Genomic DNA, 24,773 nt, shown 5'->3' on the forward strand with positions numbered 1-24,773 from the left:
CAGGGTTTCTAACCTTGAGGCTTCTAACAAAAGCACTAAAACAAGCATATTGACATTTTAAACTAGGGAGTGGAAGTGTAAACACTTGTAGCGGTCGTCTCTCCTGACTGGCCTCGTTGAGACAGATTTGGGGGACGCAGTGCCTGTTATTTCAGATGGCATTTGAAGTTATGACCTTTGCAGGGGCAGTATTTCTTTCTTCTGTCTTACTGCGTTCAGAAGCCTCTGACATAACCCAAAATGCAGGCAAGGCTCCCCTCCCACCTCCCAATTCCTTGTCTATTTTGTAGAAGGTGTTTTGTATTTATTTATTTCCATTTCCCCTTCAGATTTTTATTCTTATTCTCCTTTCCTTTGTCTGAAAAAGGCCTCTTGTAAAACATAATAATAATAATAATAATAATAATAATAATAATAATAATAATAATTTATTATTTGTACCCCATCTGGTTGGCTTTCCCCAGCCACTCTGGGCAGCTTCCAACAAAGATTAAAAACACAGTGGTACCTCAGGTTACATACGCTTCAGGTTACAGACTCTGCTAACCCAAAAATAGTACCTCGGGTTAAGTACTTTGCTTCAGGATGAGAACAGAAATCGCACGGCAGCAGCATGGCAGCAGTGGGAGGCCCCATTAGCTAAAGTAGTGCTTCAGGTTAAGAACAGTTTCAGGTTAGGAATGGACCTCTGGAATGAATTAAGTACGTAACCAGAGGTACCACTGTACATTAAAATGTCACACATTAAAAACTTCCCTGAACAGGGCTGCCTTCAGATGTCTTCTAAACACCAGGTGGTTGTTTATCTCTTTGACATCTGATGGGAGGGTGTTCCACAGGGCGGGTGCCACCACTGAGAAGGCCCTCTGCCTGGTTCCCCCTAGATTTGCTTCTCACAGTGAGGGAACCACCAGAAGGCCCTCTGGTGGACCTCAGCGTCCAAGCAGAACGATGGGGGTGGAGACGTTTTATGTGTGCATGTGGATACATACATACTCTTCAAGTTTCCCGAATTTCCATGAATAGTCCTGGAATTCCGAAAGCCACCCCAGCTTCTGATTTGATCCTAGAATATCCCGACTTTTACCAGTGCTGCTCCCACCGAGCTCAGGGAAGAGGATGTGTCAGTAGTGGTCATGAGAGAGCATCCCGTTGCCTCTCTGTGGCCACCACTTCTGGCCTCCTTCCATGGGCAGCTTGTAGCGGCTGCTGGAAGAAGAGTTTGGATTTGATATCCCGCTTTATCACTACCCGAAGGAGTCTCAAAGCGGCTAACAATCTTCTTTCCCTTCCTCCCCCACAACAAACACACTGTGTGGTGAGTGGGGCTGAGAAACTTCAAAGAAGTGTGACTAGCCCAAGGTCACCCAGCAGCTGCATTTGGAGGAGCGGAGACGCGAACCCGGTTCACCAGATTACGGGTCTACCGCTCTTAACCACTACACCACACTGGCTCTCACTGCTGGAGAGCAGGTGAAGAGGAGGAGGAGAGGTTTTGGCCACCAACGCCCCAGCCAGCCACCTCAGAGGAGTCTGCCTGCCTCCTCCCACTCAGTCACCCTACAACTGAGGGGGAGGTGGTGGGTGGACCGTTTGAGGCAGCAAAGAGCCTGCGGGCACCCAAGCCACTGCTTTACTCCCGGGAGAGACGCATGGCTCAGGTGCGCTGCAGGCCCCGCGTTGAGTGCCGCCCGGCACTTTGTCACCTCCCCCCTCAGTGGTGGCACCAGGGGTGGCCCACCCTCACTGCCCCCCCTTCCTCCACTTCTGGCCCCAACCCCATGAGATGCATCAGCTCCCTGGGAGGGAAGAAAGGGGAAGCAAAGTGGAGCACAAGGAGTCTGGAATTTGTTTATTTTTTTTATTTTTTTTAAAAAAGCTTTGTGTGTCTATGTCCAATATTGGCCCTTTCTAAAAATATATTTATTTGTTGGTGTGTGCTTTTCCTTTTGTAAATTTTCAAATTTGGTTCCCTCTGTTTCTCATTTCCCCCATCTTAAATTCAGCTATTCGCATTTCTGCAGCAATTTGCTTTTTATTTGTTTATTTTAATTAAGGGGCCACCTTAATTAAACAATTAAACAATTATTTGTTTATTTTAATTAAGTTTGTTTATTTATTTTAATTAAGGGGCCGTTGCTCGGTCCCTGCTCTTGCCCACCTAGCAGTTTGAAAGCACGTCAAAGAGCAAGTAGATAAATAGGTACCGCTTCAGCGGGAAGGTAAACGGCATTTCCGTGCGCTGCTCTGCTTCGCCAGAAGTGGCTTAGTCATGCTGGCCACATGACCCGGAAGCTGTACTCCGGCTCCCTCGGCCAGTAAAGCGAGATGAGTGCCGCAACCCCAGAGTCGGCCATGACTGGACCTAATGGTCAGGGGTCCCTTTACCTTACCTGAAAACCCGCCAGCATTTCAGTGTGAATTTCTCCCGATGAAACACATTTTTGTTTCAATTTTGTGACCAAGGTGCTATTTTCACTAAACACATTCATTTTTATGTGCACTTTCCTCTAATTATATATGCTTTTCGGTACACATTCTTTTTTTTGGTGGGGGGGGAGCTCCATCAAAAAAATAGGAATAGTGTGAATTTTGAAGGATAATTTTGTTCCACTTTGCATGTTGTTCTGAAAAGTGTGACGTAGGTAGATTTTCCTTTAAATGCGAACCGAAATGAATCCCCACCCCCATCCCTACATTTCTGGGATTCTGTAGCTCCATTCAGGTAATAAAAGAGCCCTCACTGATCCTACCAACTTCCATACATAGCGGGGTGCGGGGAGGTAAGTCAGTGGGAAACATAATGTATTTCTTTAGGTTTTTCTTCATTATTTGGAAATCTGTATGGTTTGCTATAGAATCATAGAATAGAATCATAGAATCATAGAGTTGGAAGAGACCACAAGGGCCATCGAGTCCAACCCCCTGCCAAGCAGGAAACACCATCAGAGCACTCCTGACATATGGTTGTCAAGCCTCTGCTTAAAGACCTCCAAAGAAGGAGACTCCACCACACTCCTTGGCAGCAAATTCCACTGTCGAACAGCAATTACTGTCAGGAAGTTCTTCCTAATGTTTAGGTGGAATCTTCTTTCTTGTAGTTTGGATCCATTGCTCCGTGTCCACTTCTCTGGAGCAGCAGAAAACAACCTTTCTCCCTCCTCTATGTGACATCCTTTTATATATTTGAACATGGCTATCATATCACTCCACATGCAGGAAGTTTTGTATTGTGCAGGAAGTTTAGAGCGGGCTCCCTGGTGGGAGCCTTCTCCAATGCAGGCACGCGTTGACACGAACTACAATGCAGAAATTCGCCTCTCGCATGATTCGAAGCACATGGGGTCTTTAACACCTGATCAGGGCTTGCCTGTGCTCTTTCTGGTCTCATATTGCTTCGCCAGGGCAAGGCAGGACATTTGTTGCCTGAAAGCTAAGAGGGAAGTGAAATAACCAGCTGTGTTTGGAATAACTTCTTTCTCTCACTCGGGATATAGTACTCTAAGCCTGCCTACACACTGTACATTTAAAGAAGATTTAAAATACATGACTTCTCCCGAAGTTCCTTTCTTGGCAACTGTACTTTGTTAAGGGTGCTGGAAATTGTAGTTCTGTAAGGGATAAAGTGGGGGGACGCGGGTGGCGCCTAGGGCTTGCCAATCGAAAGGTCGGCGGTTCTAATCCCCGCGGCGGGGTGCGCTCCTGTCGTTTGGTCCCAGCGCCTGCCAACCTAGCAGTTCGAAAGCACCTCCGGGTGCAAGTAGATAAATAGGGACCGCTTACCAGCGGGAAGGTAAACGGCGTTCCGTGTGCTGCACTGGCTCGCCAGATGCAGCTTGTCATGCTGGCCACGTGACCCGGAAGTGTCTCCGGACAGCGCTGGCCCTCGGCCTCTTAAGTGAGATGGGCGCACAACCCTAGAGTCTGTCAAGACTGGCCCGTACGGGCAGGGGTACCTTTAAGGGATAAAGTACAGTTCCCAGGATTCTTTGGGGGAAGACTTGTGCTTTGAATGTATGGTGTGTATGCAGCCTAAATGCCCTACAAGCTTTGTGTGGAAGTTTTTTTCTGCTTTCCCCTGCTTTAGATCTCCATCAGTTGCCTTTCTGGCATCAGCAGCCACTACAGCAATCCTGATTCTCCTCTCAGAACTATTTGCATGTCTAGAGACCAACACAACACTAATAAGGCGGCAAAGATTAGCAGTTCTGGAAGCAAAGGTCAAAAATGACTGCGGTCATAGTAAAAAGGTAAAGGGACCCCTGACCATTAGGTCCAGTTGTGGCTGACTCTGTGGTTGCAGCGTTCATCTCGCTTTATTCGCTGAGGGAGCTGGCGTACAGCTTCCGGGTCATGTGGCCAGCATGACTAAGCCGCGTCTGGCAAAGCAGAGCAGCGCACGGAAATGCCATTTACCTTCCCACCGGAGCGGTACCTATTTATCTACTTGCACTTTGACATGCTTTCGAACTGCTAGGTTGGCAGGAGCAGGGACCGAGCAACGGGAGCTCACCCCATTGCAGGGATTTGAACCGCCGACCTTCTGATCAACAAGTCTTAGGCTCTGTGGTTTAACCCACAGCGCCACCCGCATCCCTATGGTCATAGTAGTTAGGAGCAAAATAAACGAGTAAGGGGCCCTTTAAATGCTCCCCTGGATATGTGAGAAATGAAGGAATGTCTGGTTCCGAGAGCAATGAACAGGAAAACTTACAGAGCAGGCCTTAACTCAGCAGCAGAAGATCTGCTTAGTATTCAAAAGGTCCTGAATTTAATCCCTGTCATCTCCAGGTAGGACTTGGAGAATTTGCCACCTGAAACCCTGGAGAACCGCTGCCAATCTTTGTAGACAATACCGAGCTAACTGGGCCAATGGGCTGATTCAATATGAGACTGCTTCTTATGTTCCTGTGCTTTACCCCAGACTTCCAGTTCTCCCTGGTGCAATGCCTTCTCCCGTTTCATATTTCCAAGCACCTTAACGACTGAGAGACTGAAGAAATGTGATAAAAGGAAGAAGGGGCCATGGGTTGTCTTAGAGCTATAATGGGATTGCGTTGGGGAAGATGATGAGAAGGAGCAGCTGGAGTATCTGAAAGGGAAAATGGCCTGGAGGACTGGTTGGGTGGGGGTGGAGAGGGAAGATAGAGTTAAGCATGGGAGGCTAGAGAGAGAAAGAGAAAGCCATAAGAAGGTGTGATTCAAATGGAGAGAAAGTATGAATGATAGTGCAGAAGGGTGGGGACATGTGGATGCAGTCATCCCCCCCCCCCAATACCACAAATGTGTGAGATCACTTTTCAACATAGGAAATAACCCTGAAGATAACAGGAAAGGCTTTCCATTTCTTGCACTGTTTATCTTGGTTGAAAATGGCCTCTTTCTATACTGTAGCTTAGCATTATGTTCACAAGCATCCCCTCCTCTGATGGAGCTACAAGAAAGAGATTGGAAGTTCTTGTTTTCAGTTAGTTGCGTTTTAGCATTTCACATAAATCTTAAATGGTAGTTATTCTTAACTATGTTTTATTGAAACAAACCAGTTTCATGAACCATACTTGGGCTGACTTCTTTCCAGTGCACCACGGTTAAGTCCAACCACAGCTTGTCCAGTTTTCAGACATGATGGCAAACTGTGGTTAGTCAAATATAAAAGTGAAGGCTTCTAATTTCCTCCACGCTGCTCCACTGGAGGAGGAAAGGGAACAGAGAGTGCATAAGGCTTTTTTTTAGGCTAAACCATAGTTTAGAATTTCATCTGAAAGCAATCCTTTTTATTTTTCTGCATTATTTTAAGCTCTCTGGTAGTGCAAATTCATGAATACCAAACATAAATACATATTCATACTAGATTTTTTAAAAAAACCCTCTCACTTTTGAGTGTTTTCAACCATTATCATTGTCATTTTTTAAAAAAATCATTTTTATTAAAAACAATTGTGTTACAAAACAAATAGACAAGAAGTACATATAGTGTCTCCACTTTCAATTCATAGAGTCTTTTTCACATTTCATATACATTCGGTTTGAGACAGTATTGTCATAGACTTGGGGGGGGGGGGGCGCAAAGAGAAAGGGAGAGATTTGATTTGAAATGTGTTGTACACAGGTGAGAGTGGCTGAATGTTTGTAGGCATTCTTCTGGCGACAGATCCTTGCAAGCTTATTCTGCTTTGCTCAGCTGTCCCTTACTATGTTAGCCACTGATATTGAAAGAACGGATAGCATTTGGCTTCCCTCTTGTGTCACATAAGAGGGTTTTCTCGGAAGCCCAAATGATTTACCAGTGGAGCCTCCCTCCTCCTTCCGTGGGGCAAAGCTGAATGATTTCAATTTTCCATTAGATTAGTTCCTATTGTTTTATATAAGTCACTCCGTGTTATTTTTTACCGCGGTCTATGTGCCTGCATTTCCCTCTTTCAAGGTCGATAGAGAAGGCTTTTCCAGGTTACTAGGACTCAAACCTTCCCTGCCAAAAGAGAGAGCAAACTTGTTAAGTGTCAGCAAATGCACACTGGGTTAGATAAACAAGCAGCCATTACGCCTGTTGTCCATATCAACATGCACACAAGTTAATTCCAGCAACCTTGCCATAGGCTGATGAACTCACCATGTAGCAATAGCAATCTCTTGCAGAGGCAGAATTCCAATTACTGCTGTATCTCCTTTGCTAGTGAGATGTCAACCTCTATATGTCTTACCCGTGTCATCTTACTTCTTCTGTGTAAGAACAGAGGAGGTCAATGGCAGTGTCTCCCATTCCATTCATAGCCACAAGCCCTATGCAATTGTTCAGTGAATAAATGTGTGGAGGGGGCAAGTTGAGCCAGCTGACCCAGCTCCTGGTTATCATATGCACATCTGAGGCTCTGCCCCTTCCTGGAGGGTGGAGAGTCTTAAAGGGGCAGTCCTCTTTGTCCCAAAGCCTAGCTCGCTAATGCCTTTCAATCACTTCCTATCAAGATGACTAGGCTCTGGGAAGTGTGAGGTTCTTGCTTTTATAGGCATCTAATTCCTTAGGGGAATTTGTCTTGAAATGGGTGCTGTCCTGAATGCAGACTTCGCATAGGCATTTGGTTGGCCGCTGCAAGAACACAGTAGAAGGTCCTGCATTCTAGTGCATGGAACTCTTGACTCAGTGGGCTTCTGGGCAATAGTCTCAGGCTTGATGTAATGATTTGGGTTTAGCACATCTGTGCCCTTCCTCTCCCAGCTGGTTCTTCCTCCTCCTTGCGTGGCGAGTTCCCGCCTCCCCCCTCCGAAATAAAGACACAAGACACCAGAATTTTAGGTTAATGGGCGAAAATAGGCCACAACTTTACTGATTACAGGAATTGAGTGGTATTGGCTTAGGCATTGGTTCTATCGACTAACCGGCTTCAGCCTGATTGCTTGAAGACTGGCAAGGGTTAATCGACAGTAGGGGAAGTCCTGCTGATGCACATCAACTAGGAGCTCCCCCGGGGTCACCGCTTGGGGGCGTGCCTTAGGCCCACAGCTCCATAGGCTTAGGACAGGGCAACGCCCCCCGGAATCCTTTACCGGACTACCCTTTGATTTGGGGGGAAGGTGATGGCTCTTCCTCCCCCCCCTTTCATCTGCATAACAATACCCCTACCAATGCCTAACCGCCAATGCCAAGGAAGTTGTGATGATTTGCTACGAGGTAGGTGAAAAACCAAGTGGCTGGTGCCAATTTGCCAAGTGGAAAAAATTCCTACCAGGCCCCTTGACAGCGACCAACTGAAGTCCATAGCAATGTCAGAGAGCCAAACCTAACGGGTGGGAAAACCTGAGCAGCTGGAGCACAGAAAGAGGGAAATCCTTGGCCGCGCCGGCCCTAAATAGGGTGGGCCACGCCTTCCGGGCCATCCAATTGGATGGCCAGCAAGATGACGCGACCAAGGATTCCCCCAGTATCGCAGGGGCTGTGAGCCAGCCCCCGCACATGTGGGGAGGGGTGTCAAGCCCACAACCCCACCTCCTCTCCAGCTCGGAAGTGGCTTTCTCTGTGTCAGAATTCTGTCTGTTGCCCATGGTTTGAATATTCCCTCCCCTTGGCCATTCTTGCAGGATTTTAGATGTTAGCTGCTGCAAAAAATCAGCTGTATTTGATGAAAAGACAATGGCAGCCTGGGCAGGATTCAGCTAACTAGTCTACTAGCCTGGGCAAGCACTTCCACTAGCGGAACAGTGTCCCCCCCCTCCCCCTGGAATTGGCTTGGGGGTTGGGAGAACCCCCAAAACTGTCCATGGGTGAGGGGAGGGGAAAGATTCGATCTGGCAAGCTTAAAAGCTTGTGCTGATGGAACAATTGCCCTAGCACCATGTTGAATTCTTCCCTATGTGCTAAAGCAGAAGGGTTTGAGGGAGTCATGAACACACCAAACATCTACAGTTGCTTAAGTGCTCTGTTTCATTTGGCTGTGTTTTATATGAATATGCCGGGCTGGGAGCTGTCAGAGTGAGCAATATGCAGGTACCACTGTAATGTGTTTTGGGGTTTGAATCATGTTACAGGAACATGAAAAGTGTCCTAATGGATCGGGCCTCTCTAGTCTAACATCCTGTTCTCACTGTGGCCAACCAGATATATAATATATAATAATAATAATAATTTATTATTTATACCCCGCCCATCTGGCTGAGTTTCCCCAGCCACTCTGGGTGGCTCCCAAGCAAATGTTAAAAACAGTACAGCATTAAATGTATTTTAAAGATAGGATAGCTGCTTATTTCCTTCACATCTGAAGGGAGGGCATTCCACAGGGCGGGTGCCACTACCAAGAAGGCCCTCTGTCTGGTTCCCTGTAACCTCACTTCTCGCAATGAGGGAACCGCCCAAAGGCCATCGGTGCTGGATCTCAGTGTCCGGGCTGAACGATGGGGGTGGAGACTTATGGGATGCTTATGGGAACCCTACAGGTAGGACCTGAGTGCCGCAGCACTCTGCCCTCCTGCAGTTTCAATAAACTGTTATTCAGAAACATACTGTGGAAGGAGTGTGTTGCCATTGTGGCTAGTGGCCACTGGTATCCTTCTCCACTATGAATGTGTCTAATCCTCTTTTAGATTTGCAATAGTTGCTTTGCGTTGTTTTGTATTTATATCTTTGCTATTTTCTAATTGAGAGCGATATGTCAGTAGGAATAATGCATAAATATTAATAGAATTGTGAGTTGCAAATATTTCCCCTCCCATCGTGTATCCAGAACAGCTTATAGTGTATCTTTGTGATGGATTCTAATTGCTTGAAGTTACTTTGGGTTACTATAAATATCCTAGGCATTTTTTTTTTTGGACAGAGTCTCCAAAAATTTAAATGAGAGCAGAGAGAAAATAAGGTTTCCCACTGACAAGAGATGCCTGAAATCTTCAGCCACCGGGGCTAGTTTGTCATTCTGCATCTTTCCTGTTCCTCCCTTGTACAGTGGCTGGCATTCCATTTCTTCCATGGCAGATGGATTACCATCTTACATGGCAATCACATTATCTTTCCCCCCATTTAGCATGCACCACCAACTTCCACTCACAGTCTGTTGGACAAACAGAGCGCTCTAGTTTTAAATCTGCTTAATCTCTGTCAATACACATGCCTTCCACTTCAACTTGCTAACAAAATGTTAGAGTCAGGAAGTCATTGAGATTCCAGAGTCTCATTTCGCAAGGAAATAAATCTGTTTCTCTGGTTGTCTTCTATTTTTATACATTTTCTTGTGCCTTGGAGTCCAAGCCATTTAAGTGACAGAACATGATATGACACATAGCCAGGAGCATGGTTCAGAAGACAAATACCTCTGGGAGAAACTGCATACCAAAGGCAATCTAGAGGGATAGAAGCACACTTCATCAGAGACCCATCCTAAGTTCATTTACCATTTAGACCGCCTCCTCTTTCCCCCTCTTAGCACCATTGCCCTTTCTGATGGGTGTCGAGGTCCTTCTGAATGTGGCAGCGTATCTCTAGATGGTGTAATTTAATCCACATATGGAAGGTCTTCCAGAAGGTGGTGAGTCACAGTGTACACAACTGTTGGAGAATTTGCAGGGCCACTTCAGAACACCAGTACAACTCAGGAAGTACAGTCTTTAAAATATAGCATTCTGGAATCTGGGCTCTCATATAGTATACACCTGCCAAATCTATGATTCTTTTATTCATTCCACTTTCAAAAGCAAGTTGTAGTTGGTGCCCATTGGAATCAGTGGGGTGGAAGGTGGGGAGGCTAATAGTAGGTAGAGACAGATAAAACCAAAGAATTATAGTTGTGTCCTAATCCTTCTACCTGCTGAGTTCCACAACGGCAACAGAAACTAAAGAGGAAGAGGTTGATAGCCAGTTACACCTGCTTAATATAAATAAAGGTACACAGGTATTTTGGTCTACCTCTCATCAGTGCCAGCAAACATGGCCAATGGTCAGAGATAATGGGAGATGTAGCCCAATAACATGTGAAGAGTATTCAGGTTGGGATAGGCTGGAACAGACAGTATGCCCAGAGAATGGGAAATTTGAACCTAGGGTTTGATACTAACAATAAACGTGATTTCTAGTTGAGCTTATGGCTGTCTGGATCAAGGAGTGTTGGGGGGGATTGTGCCACATTATATTTTTGTTATTAATTTGGCTTGAATCCCGCTCTTCTGCCAAAGAACACATGAAAAAGGCTAAGAGACAGTGGCTTGCCCAATGTCACTTCTGAGCTTTCTAACTGATCTTTGTGCCAACTGATTTTGCAACTAGGCATGGGGAGAAATTCAATTTTGTTTGCATTTTAATGAGAAACTACATAAATCACACTTCTCTGACCCATGTGTGAACTGAAACACATTTATTTTGTGATACCGTTCTCCAACCAAATAGTGTGTACAAAATGTGCATATTTGTGAAAATAGCATACAAAAAATGCAAATTGCAGGGGAAATGTGTGCATTGGTGTGTACACAAAAATGCATGTATTAGTTAAAACTGCATACAAACCAAACATCAGACCAAAATGCTGGTGAATTTTCATCAGGATATTTGTTTTTTAAAATAAAAAAATCACAAATTTCTGCAGAAATGTAGGAAACTGAATTTAAAATGGAAAAGAATTGGAAACTGGAATTCCCTTGAGATTTGTCCATTCCTACTTGCAAGACCGTGCTCTTTCTGCTTCCAGAGCTTAGGGTTGGAGCCATTTGTGCTCAATGTCCCCAGAAGGGTTTCACAATGTTCCCAGACAGAGGAGGAAAGAATAGCTGCAAGAGCAGAGTTGAAGGCAGGCTCATCGTTGGCAGGTGAGGGATCGCTGAAAGACTGTGGGATGACATTAATCCATCAGGGGAGCAAGAGCCAAGTGCAGCACCGGGACTAAAAAAGTAGTTTAACCTTCAGTCTGAATTCTGACAGACTGTCAAATTAGTAGCAGAAGATCCTGCTGCAACCTTCCTCCTCCTCATTGTGTCTATCAGGGAAATGAACCATTGCAGGCACTCGCTTCGTCTTGATCACTTCTTTTGTACATGTCAGTGTGGTGGACTGGTGTGCGAGGCTCCCTTGTAACATTAAAGAGTAGTGTCAGTCAAGGGGAGGGGGAGGGAAGAATCGTGCTGATGTTGATGATAAGCAGAAAGGCGCTGCTAAATATATATTTGGCGTTATGTGTAGAACGAAGCGTAGCGCAGAGGAGACAGAGTACTTTTGTCTGAAACTTTGGACTTCTCTCAGATAAATGTGTCTTCCAAACCACTTGGAGTTTCTTTTCTACAATCAAGCAATATATAAATTTTATGACATAAACAGCCTGCAGCATAACCAAGATGCATGACCTCTTATGCAGATGCAGAGGTGCCAAAACTGGTCCTCTCTTCATCTGGTTGCCATGGTGCCAGATAGCTCCTCCTTTTCACCTTCCCTTATTGCATATTGGTCACAGCTACAGTAGGAACCCAGATAGTCCTTGAAATGTCATTTCCCCCAGACAGCTTTGACAAACTACATTTCCCATGGTGTTTGCTATGTGGGTTTCTACTGTTCTAAAGCTAAAGGGACCCCTGACCATTAGGTCCAGTTGTGACCGACTCTGGGGTTGCGGCACTCATCTCACTTTATTGGCCGAGGGAGCTGGCGTACAGCTTCCGGTCATGTGGCCAGCATGACCAAGCCGCTTCTGGCGAACCAGAGCAGCGCACAGAAATGCCGTTTACCTTCCCGCTGGAGTGGTACCTATTTATCTACTTGCACTTTGATGTGCTTTCAAACTGCTAGGTTGGCAGGAGCAGGGACCGAGCAGCGGCAGCTCACCCCATTGCAGGGATTCGAACCACTGACCTTCTGATCAGCAAGTTCTAGGCTCTGTGGTTTAACCCACAGTGCCACCGTGTCCCTTTCTACTGTTCTAGGGACCCATAAATACAAAAAGAAGGAAGCAGGGGGTTGTTGACCAACTGGCACTTCAGCAGTCAGATATGAATTGGGAGAAGGGGCTGGAGTGGAAGAAAGTTAGGGGTCCTTCACTGGCTTGGATTGCAATCCAAGCCAGAGAAGAATGCTGGGAGTTGGCATTAAACTGGAAGCAATCATCATAAGTTGCTAGAGTTTGTGTTCCCTGCAAGAAAATATGACCTTGGTCAAGTCACTGTCTAACCTCATCGCTTGTGAGTTCTTTGGAGGAAGAGTAGGATTGCTTCTGAGGGTAGGACAAGAACAAATGGATTCAAATTTCAAGAAAGGAGATTCCAAATAAACATTAGGAAGAGCTTTCTGACAGAAAGAGCTGTTGGACAGTGGAATGAACTGCTTCGGAAGCTAGTGGACTCTCCTTCAGTTACCGTACATCTCTAAGCAAGATTATTCACAGCATCTCAAAATGAGAAATCTAGATGTTCTTTGAGGGAATCATTTGCATGGGAGTCTTGTTTAACTGAAATTTATGGCCACCTTCCAAATTATTAACATCATCGGAACTTTGGACAGGCAATTTCATGATGTTAACTCAGGGAAAGTAGGCATGCTGCAAAGGTAGTTCATTGGGAACATTGCATGATTGAAATTTGAGTAATGGGGCATACAGTGACTTGCGAATATGGTTAGTGTGCACTAAGAATGCTTCTAAGCCAGTTTAGTCTTAATGCCCCCTCCTAGTTATAAAGGGGCTTTCTGGGGGTGACATCCTTATTTTACAATGATGAAGACACAGGCACATTGCTTCCCTCCGCCCCTGCATTTCTCACAGCTGGCACCATATCTGAATGAACAGTGTTATTTCACCCTGAATAATGAGGTTTGCCTGGTGTGACATCGCGAAGGTTGTAGCCAGCAATGCAATGAGTAAAGTTATTATGATAAAGCAATCTTCGTAACCATCCACCCTCAAATATCTGCTTTATCTCGTTGGCGCACATTTGGTGTGCTGCTGGCACCAATGGAAGACAGTGACTAACTGCAGCACTTTCTTTATCAGCAATCTGAAGACCCCAGTGTTCATTTATATATATATTTTAAAAAATATCTAAGTATTGCTTGACCCTTGCGTCTAATCTATACGCAATGCTGTGGCCAGTGATTCAGAACAGCAGAATAAATGTGTCATTGACAGGTTGCTAACGTTGAACTTTGTTCCAGTATTGTTTTCATTCTTCATCTGATGGAAGGAACAATGTGTAGTGAATCATGTATGTCAATCTGCTCCCATCTTAAACATGTTTGGCTTAACTCAGGGATGCAGAAATCCAGGCAATACTAAAAGGCATAAAAGCTCAATCTGTTGACCAGCTCTTGGGTTGCTTAAGAAGGCAGAAAGAAAGCCTGCCATCTCTACTGGTTTGTCAAAGGTCTGGCCACTCCCTCATTCCTTCCTTATGAAGCCTAAACTATAACAACATAGTAAAGCATTCCTACTGAATTGCTGTTTTCAAGTTCCATTGTTCTACAGGTTTTGATATAGACACAGGGCTGAACTCAGGAGGTGCAAAGGGGTGCAAATGAAGAGCCCAATGACCAGAAATGTGTCTGCTTCAAATGGTGTCATTGTAAGGACTCTCTACCTTCCCCTTCCTATGCAGTTTAGGGGGGGGAGGAGTTGATGGTCTGCACAGATTGGCTGAAGCAAGCCAAAAGAAATCTAAAAAATAAAATAAAAATCATTATTAAACTTGAAGTCTTATTCAAGTTGTTATTATTATTATTGAACTCTTATGTGAATTCTTGAACTCTTAATCACATAAATATTTGCCAAAAACTCATATGTCTGGGATTTCACCATTTCCAACTTCAAATATGGGATTTTTATTCTATTTTCAATTAGATAGTCAAAAAATGTGTGCAGGTTTTTAAAAATCCCTCCATATCAGATTCTGCATTTGAAAAAGGGGAAGGCTATACATTTAAATCCTGGGTGTTGTTGTTGTTGTTGTTGTTGTTGTTGCCAAACTTTGACTTTTTGCAGCATCAGCAACAACTGTTGATAGGGTTTTGCTGGACCTGGTGTTTCCAGGAGAACTGGAATGGGTTCTCATATGCACTCAGTGCTCTGTGCTAAAAAAAGAGCTTCCCAATTCTGCCTTTTCTCTTCCAACTTTGGAGAAGAATTCACCTGTACCATATCAATGAGTGGCCAAAGCATTCTCCACCTTTGGAGAGTGTGAGCAGCCTCTGCTTGGACGCAGTGCTGTCTATGTGCTGGCGCTTTGAGAAATATTAGGGGTTTGTCTTTTGTGTGGTTTTGTACATGTGAGTCTGTCTATTGATCCCATTACAAGCATTTCGCTGTAAATGCAGGAAGCCACCAATGAGCAAATGCAAGCAGTTTGCAAATTATCATTCCTGCATAAAGCATCTTTTATAGAACATGCTGAATGGGACAACAGTGGTGCTAATTCTTTAAAAATGAAGAATAAAAAGGACAGCAAAGCAGCCGTTAAACCCATCCACCAAAATATTACGAGCCATTTGTGTATTGCTTTTTATAATGTGCCTTACAATGGCATGTCTCTGCGGGAGCGCATTATTAACATGGGGGGGGGGGGGCGTTTAGAAGCGACAATTCTACCCCAACGCCATATTTGTTTGTGGAAAGAAAACCAACATCAGCACCTCTAATACAGACTTTGACTTTTTCTTTCTATTTGACTTAGGACTTGGGACACATTCCCTTGTATTGATGTAAGTATACCGTATTTTTTGCTCTATAAGACTCACTTTTTCCCTCCTAAAAAGTAAGGGGAAATGTGTGTGCATCTTATGGAGCGAATGCAGGCCACGCAGCTATCTCAGAAGCCAGAACAGCAAAAGGGATCGCTGCTTTCACTGTGCAGCGATCCCTCTTGCTGTTCTGGCTTCTGAGATTCAGAATATTTTTTCCCTGTTTTCCTCCTCCAAAAACTAGATGCGTCTTGTGGTCTGGTGCGTCTTATAGAGCGAAAAATATGGTATATACAGCATATGTGTGTTCATGCCCTGGCTATGTGATTTCCCACAATGTATTTAGTTGTCTGAATTGGGCTAATGATAAGAACCACATTGACAGTTGCCCTAAATTGAGAAAGCAGAATTCATGTGTACAGGCTGAAACGGTGTGAGTGACCACGTAGCAAGATATGATGTATTCCTTCCTGGAAGCCAACAGTCTGCATGATTCAGTCTTTCTCTCCTTGCCCAAACTGTTAGTATTGTGTGCTTGGCTTGATAATTCAAGCCGTGATGTAATGGGACTCAAACAGAGTTCGGATCTGAATCAGATTGTGACATTGTTCTCTAATGACTAAATACAAGGAGGAGGGCGAACCAATTCATGTATATACGTTAGCACTGGAAAATAATTTAGAATTATTCATGTTGACCTTGGAATCAAGGATCAAAAGTGACCAGGAACTGAAGGCTGGTGTTTTACAGTTTGGGGGATGAAGGGTGGAATTCACTGACAGGTTCAGAAGGGCTCACAATTAGTAGTGGTGGCTTCTCCGCTTCTTCCTTCCTTTTTTAAAACTCAAGAAGAGCCTACTAGAGGATGCTAGTGGTCAATCCACTCCCGCATCCTGTTCTCACGTTGGCCAACCAGATGCACATAATAAATAATAATAATAATAATAATAATAATTTATTATTTGTACCCTGCCCATCTGGCTGGGTTTCCCCACCCACTCTGGGCAGTTTCCAACAAAGATTAAAAATACATTAAAATGTCACACATTAAAAACTTCCCTGAACAGGCCTGCCTTTAGATGTCTTCTGAATGTCAGGTAGTTGTTTATCTCTTTGACATCTGGTGGGAGGGCGTTCCACAGGGCGGGTGCCACTACTGAGAAGGCCCTCTGCCTGGTTCCCTGTAGCTTTGCTTCTCACAATGAGGGAACCACCAGAAGGCCCTCGGTGCTGTCGTTTGTTAAAGGTGCTGAGAGTCGTTAAGGGGCCCCCTACTTCCCTCACAGAGCTACAATTCCAGAGCTTTCTGTGAAAAAGGATTGATTGGTAAACCAGTCTGGGAATTATAGCTCTGGACAGGGAATAGGCCCAACCTTAACGCTCAGCTCCCAGAATTATTCAGGGGAAGCCATGACTGTTTAAAGTGGAACCATAACACTTTATAAATATGGTGTGAATGTAGCCTAAGTTCTGCTCAAATTAGATCCATTGAAATTATTGGACCTTTATCAGTCACATCTATTAATTTCAGTGGGTTTTCTCGGAGCATGACTTCCTAGGATACAACCCAAAATCTTGCAGAACTGGAAATCCAAGACTACATTTGGGTCCACTGTCCTCTAATGCTAGCAGCCCATGGGAATATTTTTTCTTGATCCTTTATTATTGCTCAAGTGGCTTGTTACAACTTTTGCTCGCTGTGTTTTGCCAACGCTTTCTTGTTTTTGCTTATATTGACCTGTTTCTCTTTTCTGTGTGTGGGCTTTGTATGTGTGGAAAGGCGGGTTAAAACACCTGAACATGCAACTGGGCAATCGTGGCAGCTGTGACTAACCATGCACTTTGGCTCCACAGGTGACTTGTACATCGGAGGGGTAGCAAAAGAAACCTACAAATCCTTGCCCAAGCTGGTCCATGCGAAAGAAGGGTTTCAAGGCTGCCTGGCCTCCGTGGATCTGAATGGGCGCCTCCCAGATTTGATCTCGGATGCTCTGTTTTGCAACGGGCAGATAGAACGCGGATGCGAAGGTACGGAGCGATCGTTTTGTAATCCTGTCATAGCCCCTTCAACGTAAAGTAAATATGCATATGCCTCATCATAGGTGCGTTGTAGCATCTTCTCCTCCTGCTGTGTTCTGTTTATTTGCACTGGGATGATGACAGTTCCCTATCTTCCCCGCTGTCATCCATTTCTGCTCTGCTACCGATGCTACTAAGCCAGACCTGTTTTACATTATTAATGAAGGCGGATGCCATTGTGGGAGAAACGTTCGCTGATGGCACAAAACACAAATTGAACCTGAGAACATTAACTTATCTTCTTGAATATAATCGGCAGAGTCTGTTCTTCTCCACCAACAAGCTGATTTGCATGTCTCCGTTTTGTTTGTGTCGTATTTTAATTAATTGTTGTGATAATTAGCTCCCGTGCAGTACTTTACATCATCACGGTGCTTAGATGATAGTTAGTGTATAAATTAGCTAATTGAATTGAGATGCACATTGCTTTCTCTTTTTTTTAGCACAGGTTGTCTGTTTGCATGAGATGTTAGTGTTTAGCAGGGTCTCAGGCTAGGTTCAAGGCTTTTTTTTAAAAAAAGCTATGTTTCTGTACCTATGTTCTGTTGGCCTGTTTTGTTGCTATATTCCTACTGCCTAACCTGCAGCATTCAAAGCAACAACTCAGCCCACCAGCCACATATGTTGGCCGACCAGGAGCTTGATAAATCTCATGGCTTTGCTCTCTGCTGGTGACTACAGAGACATGGAGATTTTCCCAAACCTAGCAGGCTACGGTATGAGTTTGATGGGCTATTTGTGACTTGAAGGCTCATCAACTGCACAGGCTTTCTAAAAACATTTCAGAATAACAAAACTGGCCAAACTTTCAAAACCTTACACTCCAGTACGAATGTAGAATGAAGGAAGTCCTATTGATTTAAAGGGGGATTGTGTAGATGAAAGGTTCATACCCAAAGAAAAATGGAATTGGGTTTGGATCAAGACTGGTGGTTTCCCGCAAAAAAGAAGAAGTTTGGAGGGCCAGGTCACTTGTGAGGGAGAGGGTCAAATTTCCAAGGAAAGTCAAGGTGCTGTGTTGGGTTAAGTTCCCTCCCTTCCACATCAGCCAAGACCAAAATGGGTTGAATGGCCATGGCAAAGGATCCTCACCATCCCAAATTGGATTTGTGGAGTTTGCATCCCCAGAACATCAGTGCTCTGCTTTAACTTTTCCACATTAAAGCTTTAATCTAACGTTTGAAGGATGTAGCAGAATACATAGGAATTGGGCAATAATGTGCAATTTGGTTTCTGGTTTGAGGCCATCTTAGATTTCTCAACATAGAAACCATCCCCACATTTTAAAAATGTTTTTATTGCATTTACATCCCCACCTTTTTCTCCAAGGAGCTCAGAGTAGTATACACAGTTCTTTTCTCACAACCGCTTTTCACTGTCATGTACCTGGCAAGGTTCAAAAGCATGATGTTGATGGGCAGTTGAACATATGTGTTTGGCCCTTCCGAAAGATCAGTTTCCACATTTATTTCCAACATGAGGTGAGAAAAAAGGTGACATGACTCAGTCCCTCAGTTAAACCCAATAAACTAGCCATTTTGCTCTCCCTGAAAAACAATATTATTTGGATACAGGCAAAGAGACAGAAGCAACCCAATTAATCATACCTCTGTCATATGGATTTTATTGATATAGTAGATTCAGTTTTAAATTAAGAACTGCTTTTCCATATATGAATCTGCCTGGACTCTGAGATCATCATACAAGGCCCTTCTCTGCATGATACCTCCAAAGGAGGGTGGCAGTGAGAGAGCAGGCCTTCTTTGTAGTAGCCCCCAGTTTCTAGAATGTTCTCCCCTGAGAGTCCCACTTGACGCTTTGTAATAATGTTGTTTGCCAGGCAAATGCATTTTTGTTTCTGGGGCATTTGGGCAGCACCAATAATACTGCTTATTGTATTGTTAAATCTGTAGATGTATGGGAAATATTTTGTCAGGCATATGATAAGCATTTTAAAACCTATTCCTGATAAAATCTACATACTTGACACCAGCAGTGTGCAGAGTACTTTGTAATGCACAGTAATTTGTGAAAACATAAAATCACAATGACATGGCCAGTTCATGACACCCCCATGTGTGGAAATTCATGAGAGATTTAAGATATCACTTGATTAAATAAGCTCAAACAGATAAACCCTGAGAAAACCTAAACCAGCCTGTTCCAGATTTTCTCTCTTACGTACGACTGTTCTTCTTTTACTCCTTTCTAATTTTAATTTGATGATTAACATTGAATAGCAAATGTGTAAATAAATGCATAAATGTACAACATCCAAACACCTAAAGGTAATGTCACTTTATTTTGCAAAGAGTCTAAATAACACTTTCTAATGTTGGTGAGAGAGGGGGCATAAGGTGTTGTACAGTTTAAGTTATTAGATCTTGGCATTAAAATAGCCAGTTAATGATGTAATGGCCAAATCCTTAAATATCACATGTTCTACTTGTCCAAGATGTTAAAGTAATGGAATACTGGTCAGTGGCTTAGATAATCAGTCCTGTTCGCACAACCAAACTGGGATGTTGGGAACATGAGTTTAATATTTTTATCATGTGAACTGCCCTGAGATATTCAAATGAAGGGTAGTAGATTGATTGATTGATTGATTGATTGGCCCATGGAAAGTGTGACATAGATCAAAATTAGCAATGTGTTACTACTTCTCTCCATGCCTAGCCCTGATCTCAGCCACTTTTACTCCCTCATCAGAAAGGCCCCCAAAGCAGATTGAGTTTTGCTGTGGTAAATGGAAATTAAGAGCAGTTGGCTTTGGGATCCATGTGACAAAACACAGACTACCAATTGTGACTTGGACGCTGATTAAGAGGGAGAGGGGATAGCTGAGTCAGTAGCCAAAGGAGCACCTGAATCTAAGACCTCCAGAAATGAGACCCTAAAACAAAGACTCTCAGAGACTGAAGCGCCAATGAGAGACCACAATCTGCAGCCTCAATGACCCAACATGCCTAACCTGCTCATCACTGCAGGCAGTATGGCTGCTGAAGAAGCAACCAAGGGTTAGGCACCAGGATTTGTGGTGTGCCTATTTAAGAATATATATAGCATCTAGGAAGGGGCTGGGGCTGGAACCATATAAGGCGGTGTTTAATTAGTATTCAACATTTGTTGGAGCAAAGTTTGTCTTTCCTGGGAACTGTCCAGGGTACTGAAGGAAATGCCAGTGGTCTCTTTTGCTTTGTATTCCAGTCCTTGAGCTTTGGAATTGCTGCTCAACCTTTTCCTGTTGGCCCTCTGCTTATACTGCCCACTTTGGATGATGGTCATGTCTATTTCTGCCTAACTTCCACTGTGGGTTTACCCTTATTAGGCTTCAACAATATGGTGGTGCCCTCACACAACTGCTATAGCATTTGCTGACCCTTGTGTAGATCCAATTAACACACTGGTTTTCCTCCACCAAGGCATGCAATTCCACCTCTCACTTAATACAAAAAAAACCATAAATACACATAAACACCTAGCAACAAACCTAGCATAAACCTAGCAACAAGAACTGATTGAGCAACCATGTTAAGGTTGTGCGGTGGTGATGCACCTCCCGTCCAGTAGGGGTCAGATGATGCTAAAGGCCAATAGTTTTACATCTGATCCTATAAAACTGCTGACGACCCTGGCTTGGTTTCTGGCACATAAATGCTGTGTCCACTTAGCTAATTGGATGACTTCCTGGCATACTTCCCAACCGCCAGAGATGACATTACTTAAAATTGAGCACTTGGGTATATATTGGATTGGGTTTGTAAGTGCCTTCTCATGGACCATTTCATTAAAAGTCACCCAAGGAACCTGCACGCAGGAACATGGAACAGCATCTGACTGGAAAGAGAAATGAATGAAAAATGTAACCCTTCTCTTCCGACCTTGGCCCAGTGCATTGTGGGAGCAATGCAAGTGCATCTGTGACTGAAGAGCAATAAGTGGTTCTTGATGTAAATTTCAGTCCTAATTCTGTCAATTCCAGCAGAAGGCCTAGTGAAGAGGAAGATCGAAGAAGATAATGTGCTAATGACTGAACTGACTGTGTATGAACATGACAAATGGCTAGTCAGGATTAAACCATGCATTCACTTTGCTAATGCATTCACATCTATCGTATAGAAAGGAGTGCTTTTAATTCTCCTTCATTACATGTCATCAGCTCAATTAAACATTATATTTGTAGTAAATGCTGGCAAATTACTGCATTCTCATTTTGGCTTGCCTGGAGATTTATGTCTATTAGTATTAATTTATTTGCATTACATGGACTTTCTTTTCAATTTTAAGAGCAGCATGCACTTTTGTCTCTGAACGGTCTTTCTGTGTTTGCTGCCATTTTGATATTTGCTTACTAACATTTAATATATTTTGCTTTTTTTTTATTTTGCTGGCAAAGTTGCATTGATGAAAGCTGATTTGCAAGGTAGATAGCCCGTGTGTATATTAAGCAAGACTGAAACCCATAATACGCATTGGGAGCCATCGGCTACATCTGCACTGGTGTGTGTAATGTTGCATCGGATTTTTCCACTCTTCCCCTTCCAAAAAAAATAATGAAGCAGGAACCTTCCTCTTACAGGATATTCTGCACAAAGGCTTTCAGTCTTGTGTCTATCTGTATAGTGATTGCTTTAGTGCTTTGATCATGCCTTTTTCTTTCAATTCTTTTCTTTATTTTTCCCCTAGTGGTCTGGTTTATGATCTCTAGAAATAGAATAGCTTTGTTTCTCACGTGTACGTCACTTTTGAGCATGCTGGTGCGTTAATTGGCGGATCCCTCCCCCCATATATATAATTATAACGTATATATATTTCATAAAATGAGAAACCCTGCATGAGATAATTTGAAGCATGTGCAAAGATACTTGCCAACATTCCTGCTAATAAATCGATACGCAATATATAGATTTTTAAATAAATAAAGAAGCCAAGCCAAACGCTCCTTGATTTTCTACAGGCATAGCTTTTCATCAAATCATTGCTTGGAGATGGCAGCACTTTTTTCCCTCTAAGTTATTTTTTAATTTTATGATGATTATTTAGTTTTAGATTCTGTTTTCCACTGTACCTTGCAGAACGCATCATGCTGGACAGAGATAACAAAAGATGTCGCAATGAAATGAAATGTTGCAAAAGCAATGCTTATGACAACTCATTTTGCTTGAGTTAACTCTCTACTTTGGTCATATTTCTGAATGAGCTCATCTCTTCGTGCCCCTCTGTGTTAACAAACCAAAGGCCATATGCCTATTCATAAAAGGTTTTATATATATATATATATAAATGCATATGGCCAATCCTGCTATTGGTTCTTTTTCTTGGTTTGCTCTTTTACATGTGAGATGTTGGCAACTACCCTATGTGATCCAATGGAAAATGCAGTCGCAATGAAAGACAAAAGCCCAAGTTTTATTTTTCTGTGTGTATTCTTGTTAGGCCCCAGCACGACATGTCAAGAGGACTCGTGTGCAAACCAAGGAGTCTGCTTGCAGCAATGGGATGGGTTCAGCTGTGACTGTAGCATGACCTCTTTCAGTGGAACGCTGTGTAATGACCGTGAGTACTTTAGAGACTCTCTTTCTATCTGGCTACAAGTCTTAAAGGCTCTGAGGCATTGGGAGCAAGTGTCTGAAATGGTCCATTATTTTAACCTTATATAGCTAATTGAACTGGCAAACTCTGCAAAGATTATTTTCTAAAAAATGTTCAAAGGAAGCAGTGTGTTAGGAATTGCCCACCAGAACGTGATGTGTGGGGAGACTTCGGAAATATGATGCTGGAATTTCCATCTAATGCACATGTTTGAATATTACATGTTATGCATGGATATATATATATATATATATATATATATATATATATATATATATTCACTCTCTCTTCTTTTATCTTGGACATTTTTGGGGGGGTGGAGAGAAATTCTCATCTTCTTAAGTTATATTGTAATTTTGTAACATTATATCACGAGGCTTGTAATTACTGTGAAACAGTTGACAACCCTCATTACCTTCCTGCGTCAAGCTGCTTTAGGAGACATGAAATGCTCTGTCAAGTAGTGATAACACAGGGTTTTTACTTTGCTTAAATGTCATCTGAATAAGTGCTGGTATCACTTACCGATCGCATAACCCTGCAGAGACGAGGGATCGCTTTGGGTTTTCTGGAAACGTCTGAGATGTGCCGTAGGATGATTTGACAAAAGTACCCACCTCTTCTGCACCACATGGTGAAGCTCAGTTTGTTAACCCCTGGTGGGAGAGTATCTGAATGGACCATGGTGAGAGGATCATGCTGTTGTTTTGTGATAGAGGCTTCAGGTGGAGAAAGGCTCCATATGGGAAGCTGACGGCTGTTCCCCTAAACCCAGCTTTAGTTTTTTCTTGACAATTGCAGCCATAGCGATTCCATCAGTGGCCCTGTCTGTGTTGCTCAGTTCTCACAAATTTTCCCTTTCGTGTGGTACACCAATATATACAACCACATGGGGAGCTGAGGAACTTGTCTGAATGTTTGAATAAGCTCATGAAAACTGATCTGCGTCATCTTTACTGAAAATTGCTCTCTTGTCTTTGTAAAGTGCAGGCATCTCTAAGTGCAGTTTAAACCCCTTTTTTGCCTGAAAGGGGTGATATAACAGCTCTGCCTAAAATTTATTCCCACATTATTAAGAGGAAACTGAGTGAATTGGGAAGGAGTCTTCGAAAGAAAACCACATAGGCTTCTATAGTTTTCTGGTTGGTTCGTTTGTCTTTCAAATTCACTTCATTAGCCTCTATGCTTCTGTTTTGCATTAGTCAGAGAAAATCCAGTTTGCAAATATTATTATTATTATTTATAAGTATGAAGAGTGATTGTTTTGTGTTTGGGGTTTTTTGTTTTGTGTTTTGCTTGGCATTTGTTTGTTTGTGGAGTATATTTTATTGCAAAGTGATTTCAGGTGAGTTTCACTGGTAAGCCACTGGAGCACATTTGGTGTAGTAGCTGCGATCCTTACAGATTTCTGATACGGAATTCACAATATACCTGCGCAGAGTTATAGTAATCATTTTGAACTGCATATTCCACTTTTAAAATAACCTATAGAAAAAAGGTATGAGGGACCTTTGGCCCTCCAAATGTTGTTGGATTCCAACTCCCATTGGCCACAGCTAACATAGCCAATAGTCTGGGGTGATGGGAGTTGAAATTCACCAACATTTGGAGGGCCAGAGCTTCCCTGACCCTGCTGTAGAAGCAGCTTAGCATAGGTGTTAAGAACTATATTGACTTGAGCTATACTTCAGCAGCCACCAGGAAGGATGGTAAATACCAGTTGTCAACCTAGCTTCTTAAGGCTGCAATCCTATGCACACATACACTAGAGTAAACCCAGATGAACCCTGAGGCATTTACTTCTGCATTAAAATATTTAGGGTTGTACTGTTGGTGTGGACCTCTAATCAGCTCATGAAGCAGGTTTGGGTTTTTCTTCTCTGATTTAGCAGTCCCAACACACCATTTGGCATTTCTTAGGAGTTGAAAATTACCCTGAGCTCTCACTGCTTCATGACATTAACATTTTGTTTTG

At 43.3% G+C, this 24,773-nt stretch overlaps 1 protein-coding gene across 48 annotated transcripts in view; it reads left to right on the plus strand.

Moving 5' to 3' along the window:
- The window catches only part of NRXN1 (neurexin 1), a 977,330-nt gene that overhangs the window by 506,495 nt on the left and 446,062 nt on the right, over positions 1-24,773 (plus strand). For all 48 annotated transcript variants that reach the window (XM_083432435.1, XM_083432438.1, XM_083432439.1 and 45 more), the window contains 2 exons: positions 16,979-17,152; positions 22,643-22,762. In XM_083432435.1, coding sequence (XP_083288561.1) covers positions 16,979-17,152; positions 22,643-22,762 — 294 coding nt within the window. The remainder of the gene's footprint in view (positions 1-16,978; positions 17,153-22,642; positions 22,763-24,773) is intronic.

This window comes from Podarcis tiliguerta (genome assembly GCF_965153285.1).
Source record: "Podarcis tiliguerta genome assembly, chromosome: 3".
NCBI lineage: Eukaryota > Metazoa > Chordata > Lepidosauria > Squamata > Lacertidae > Podarcis > Podarcis tiliguerta.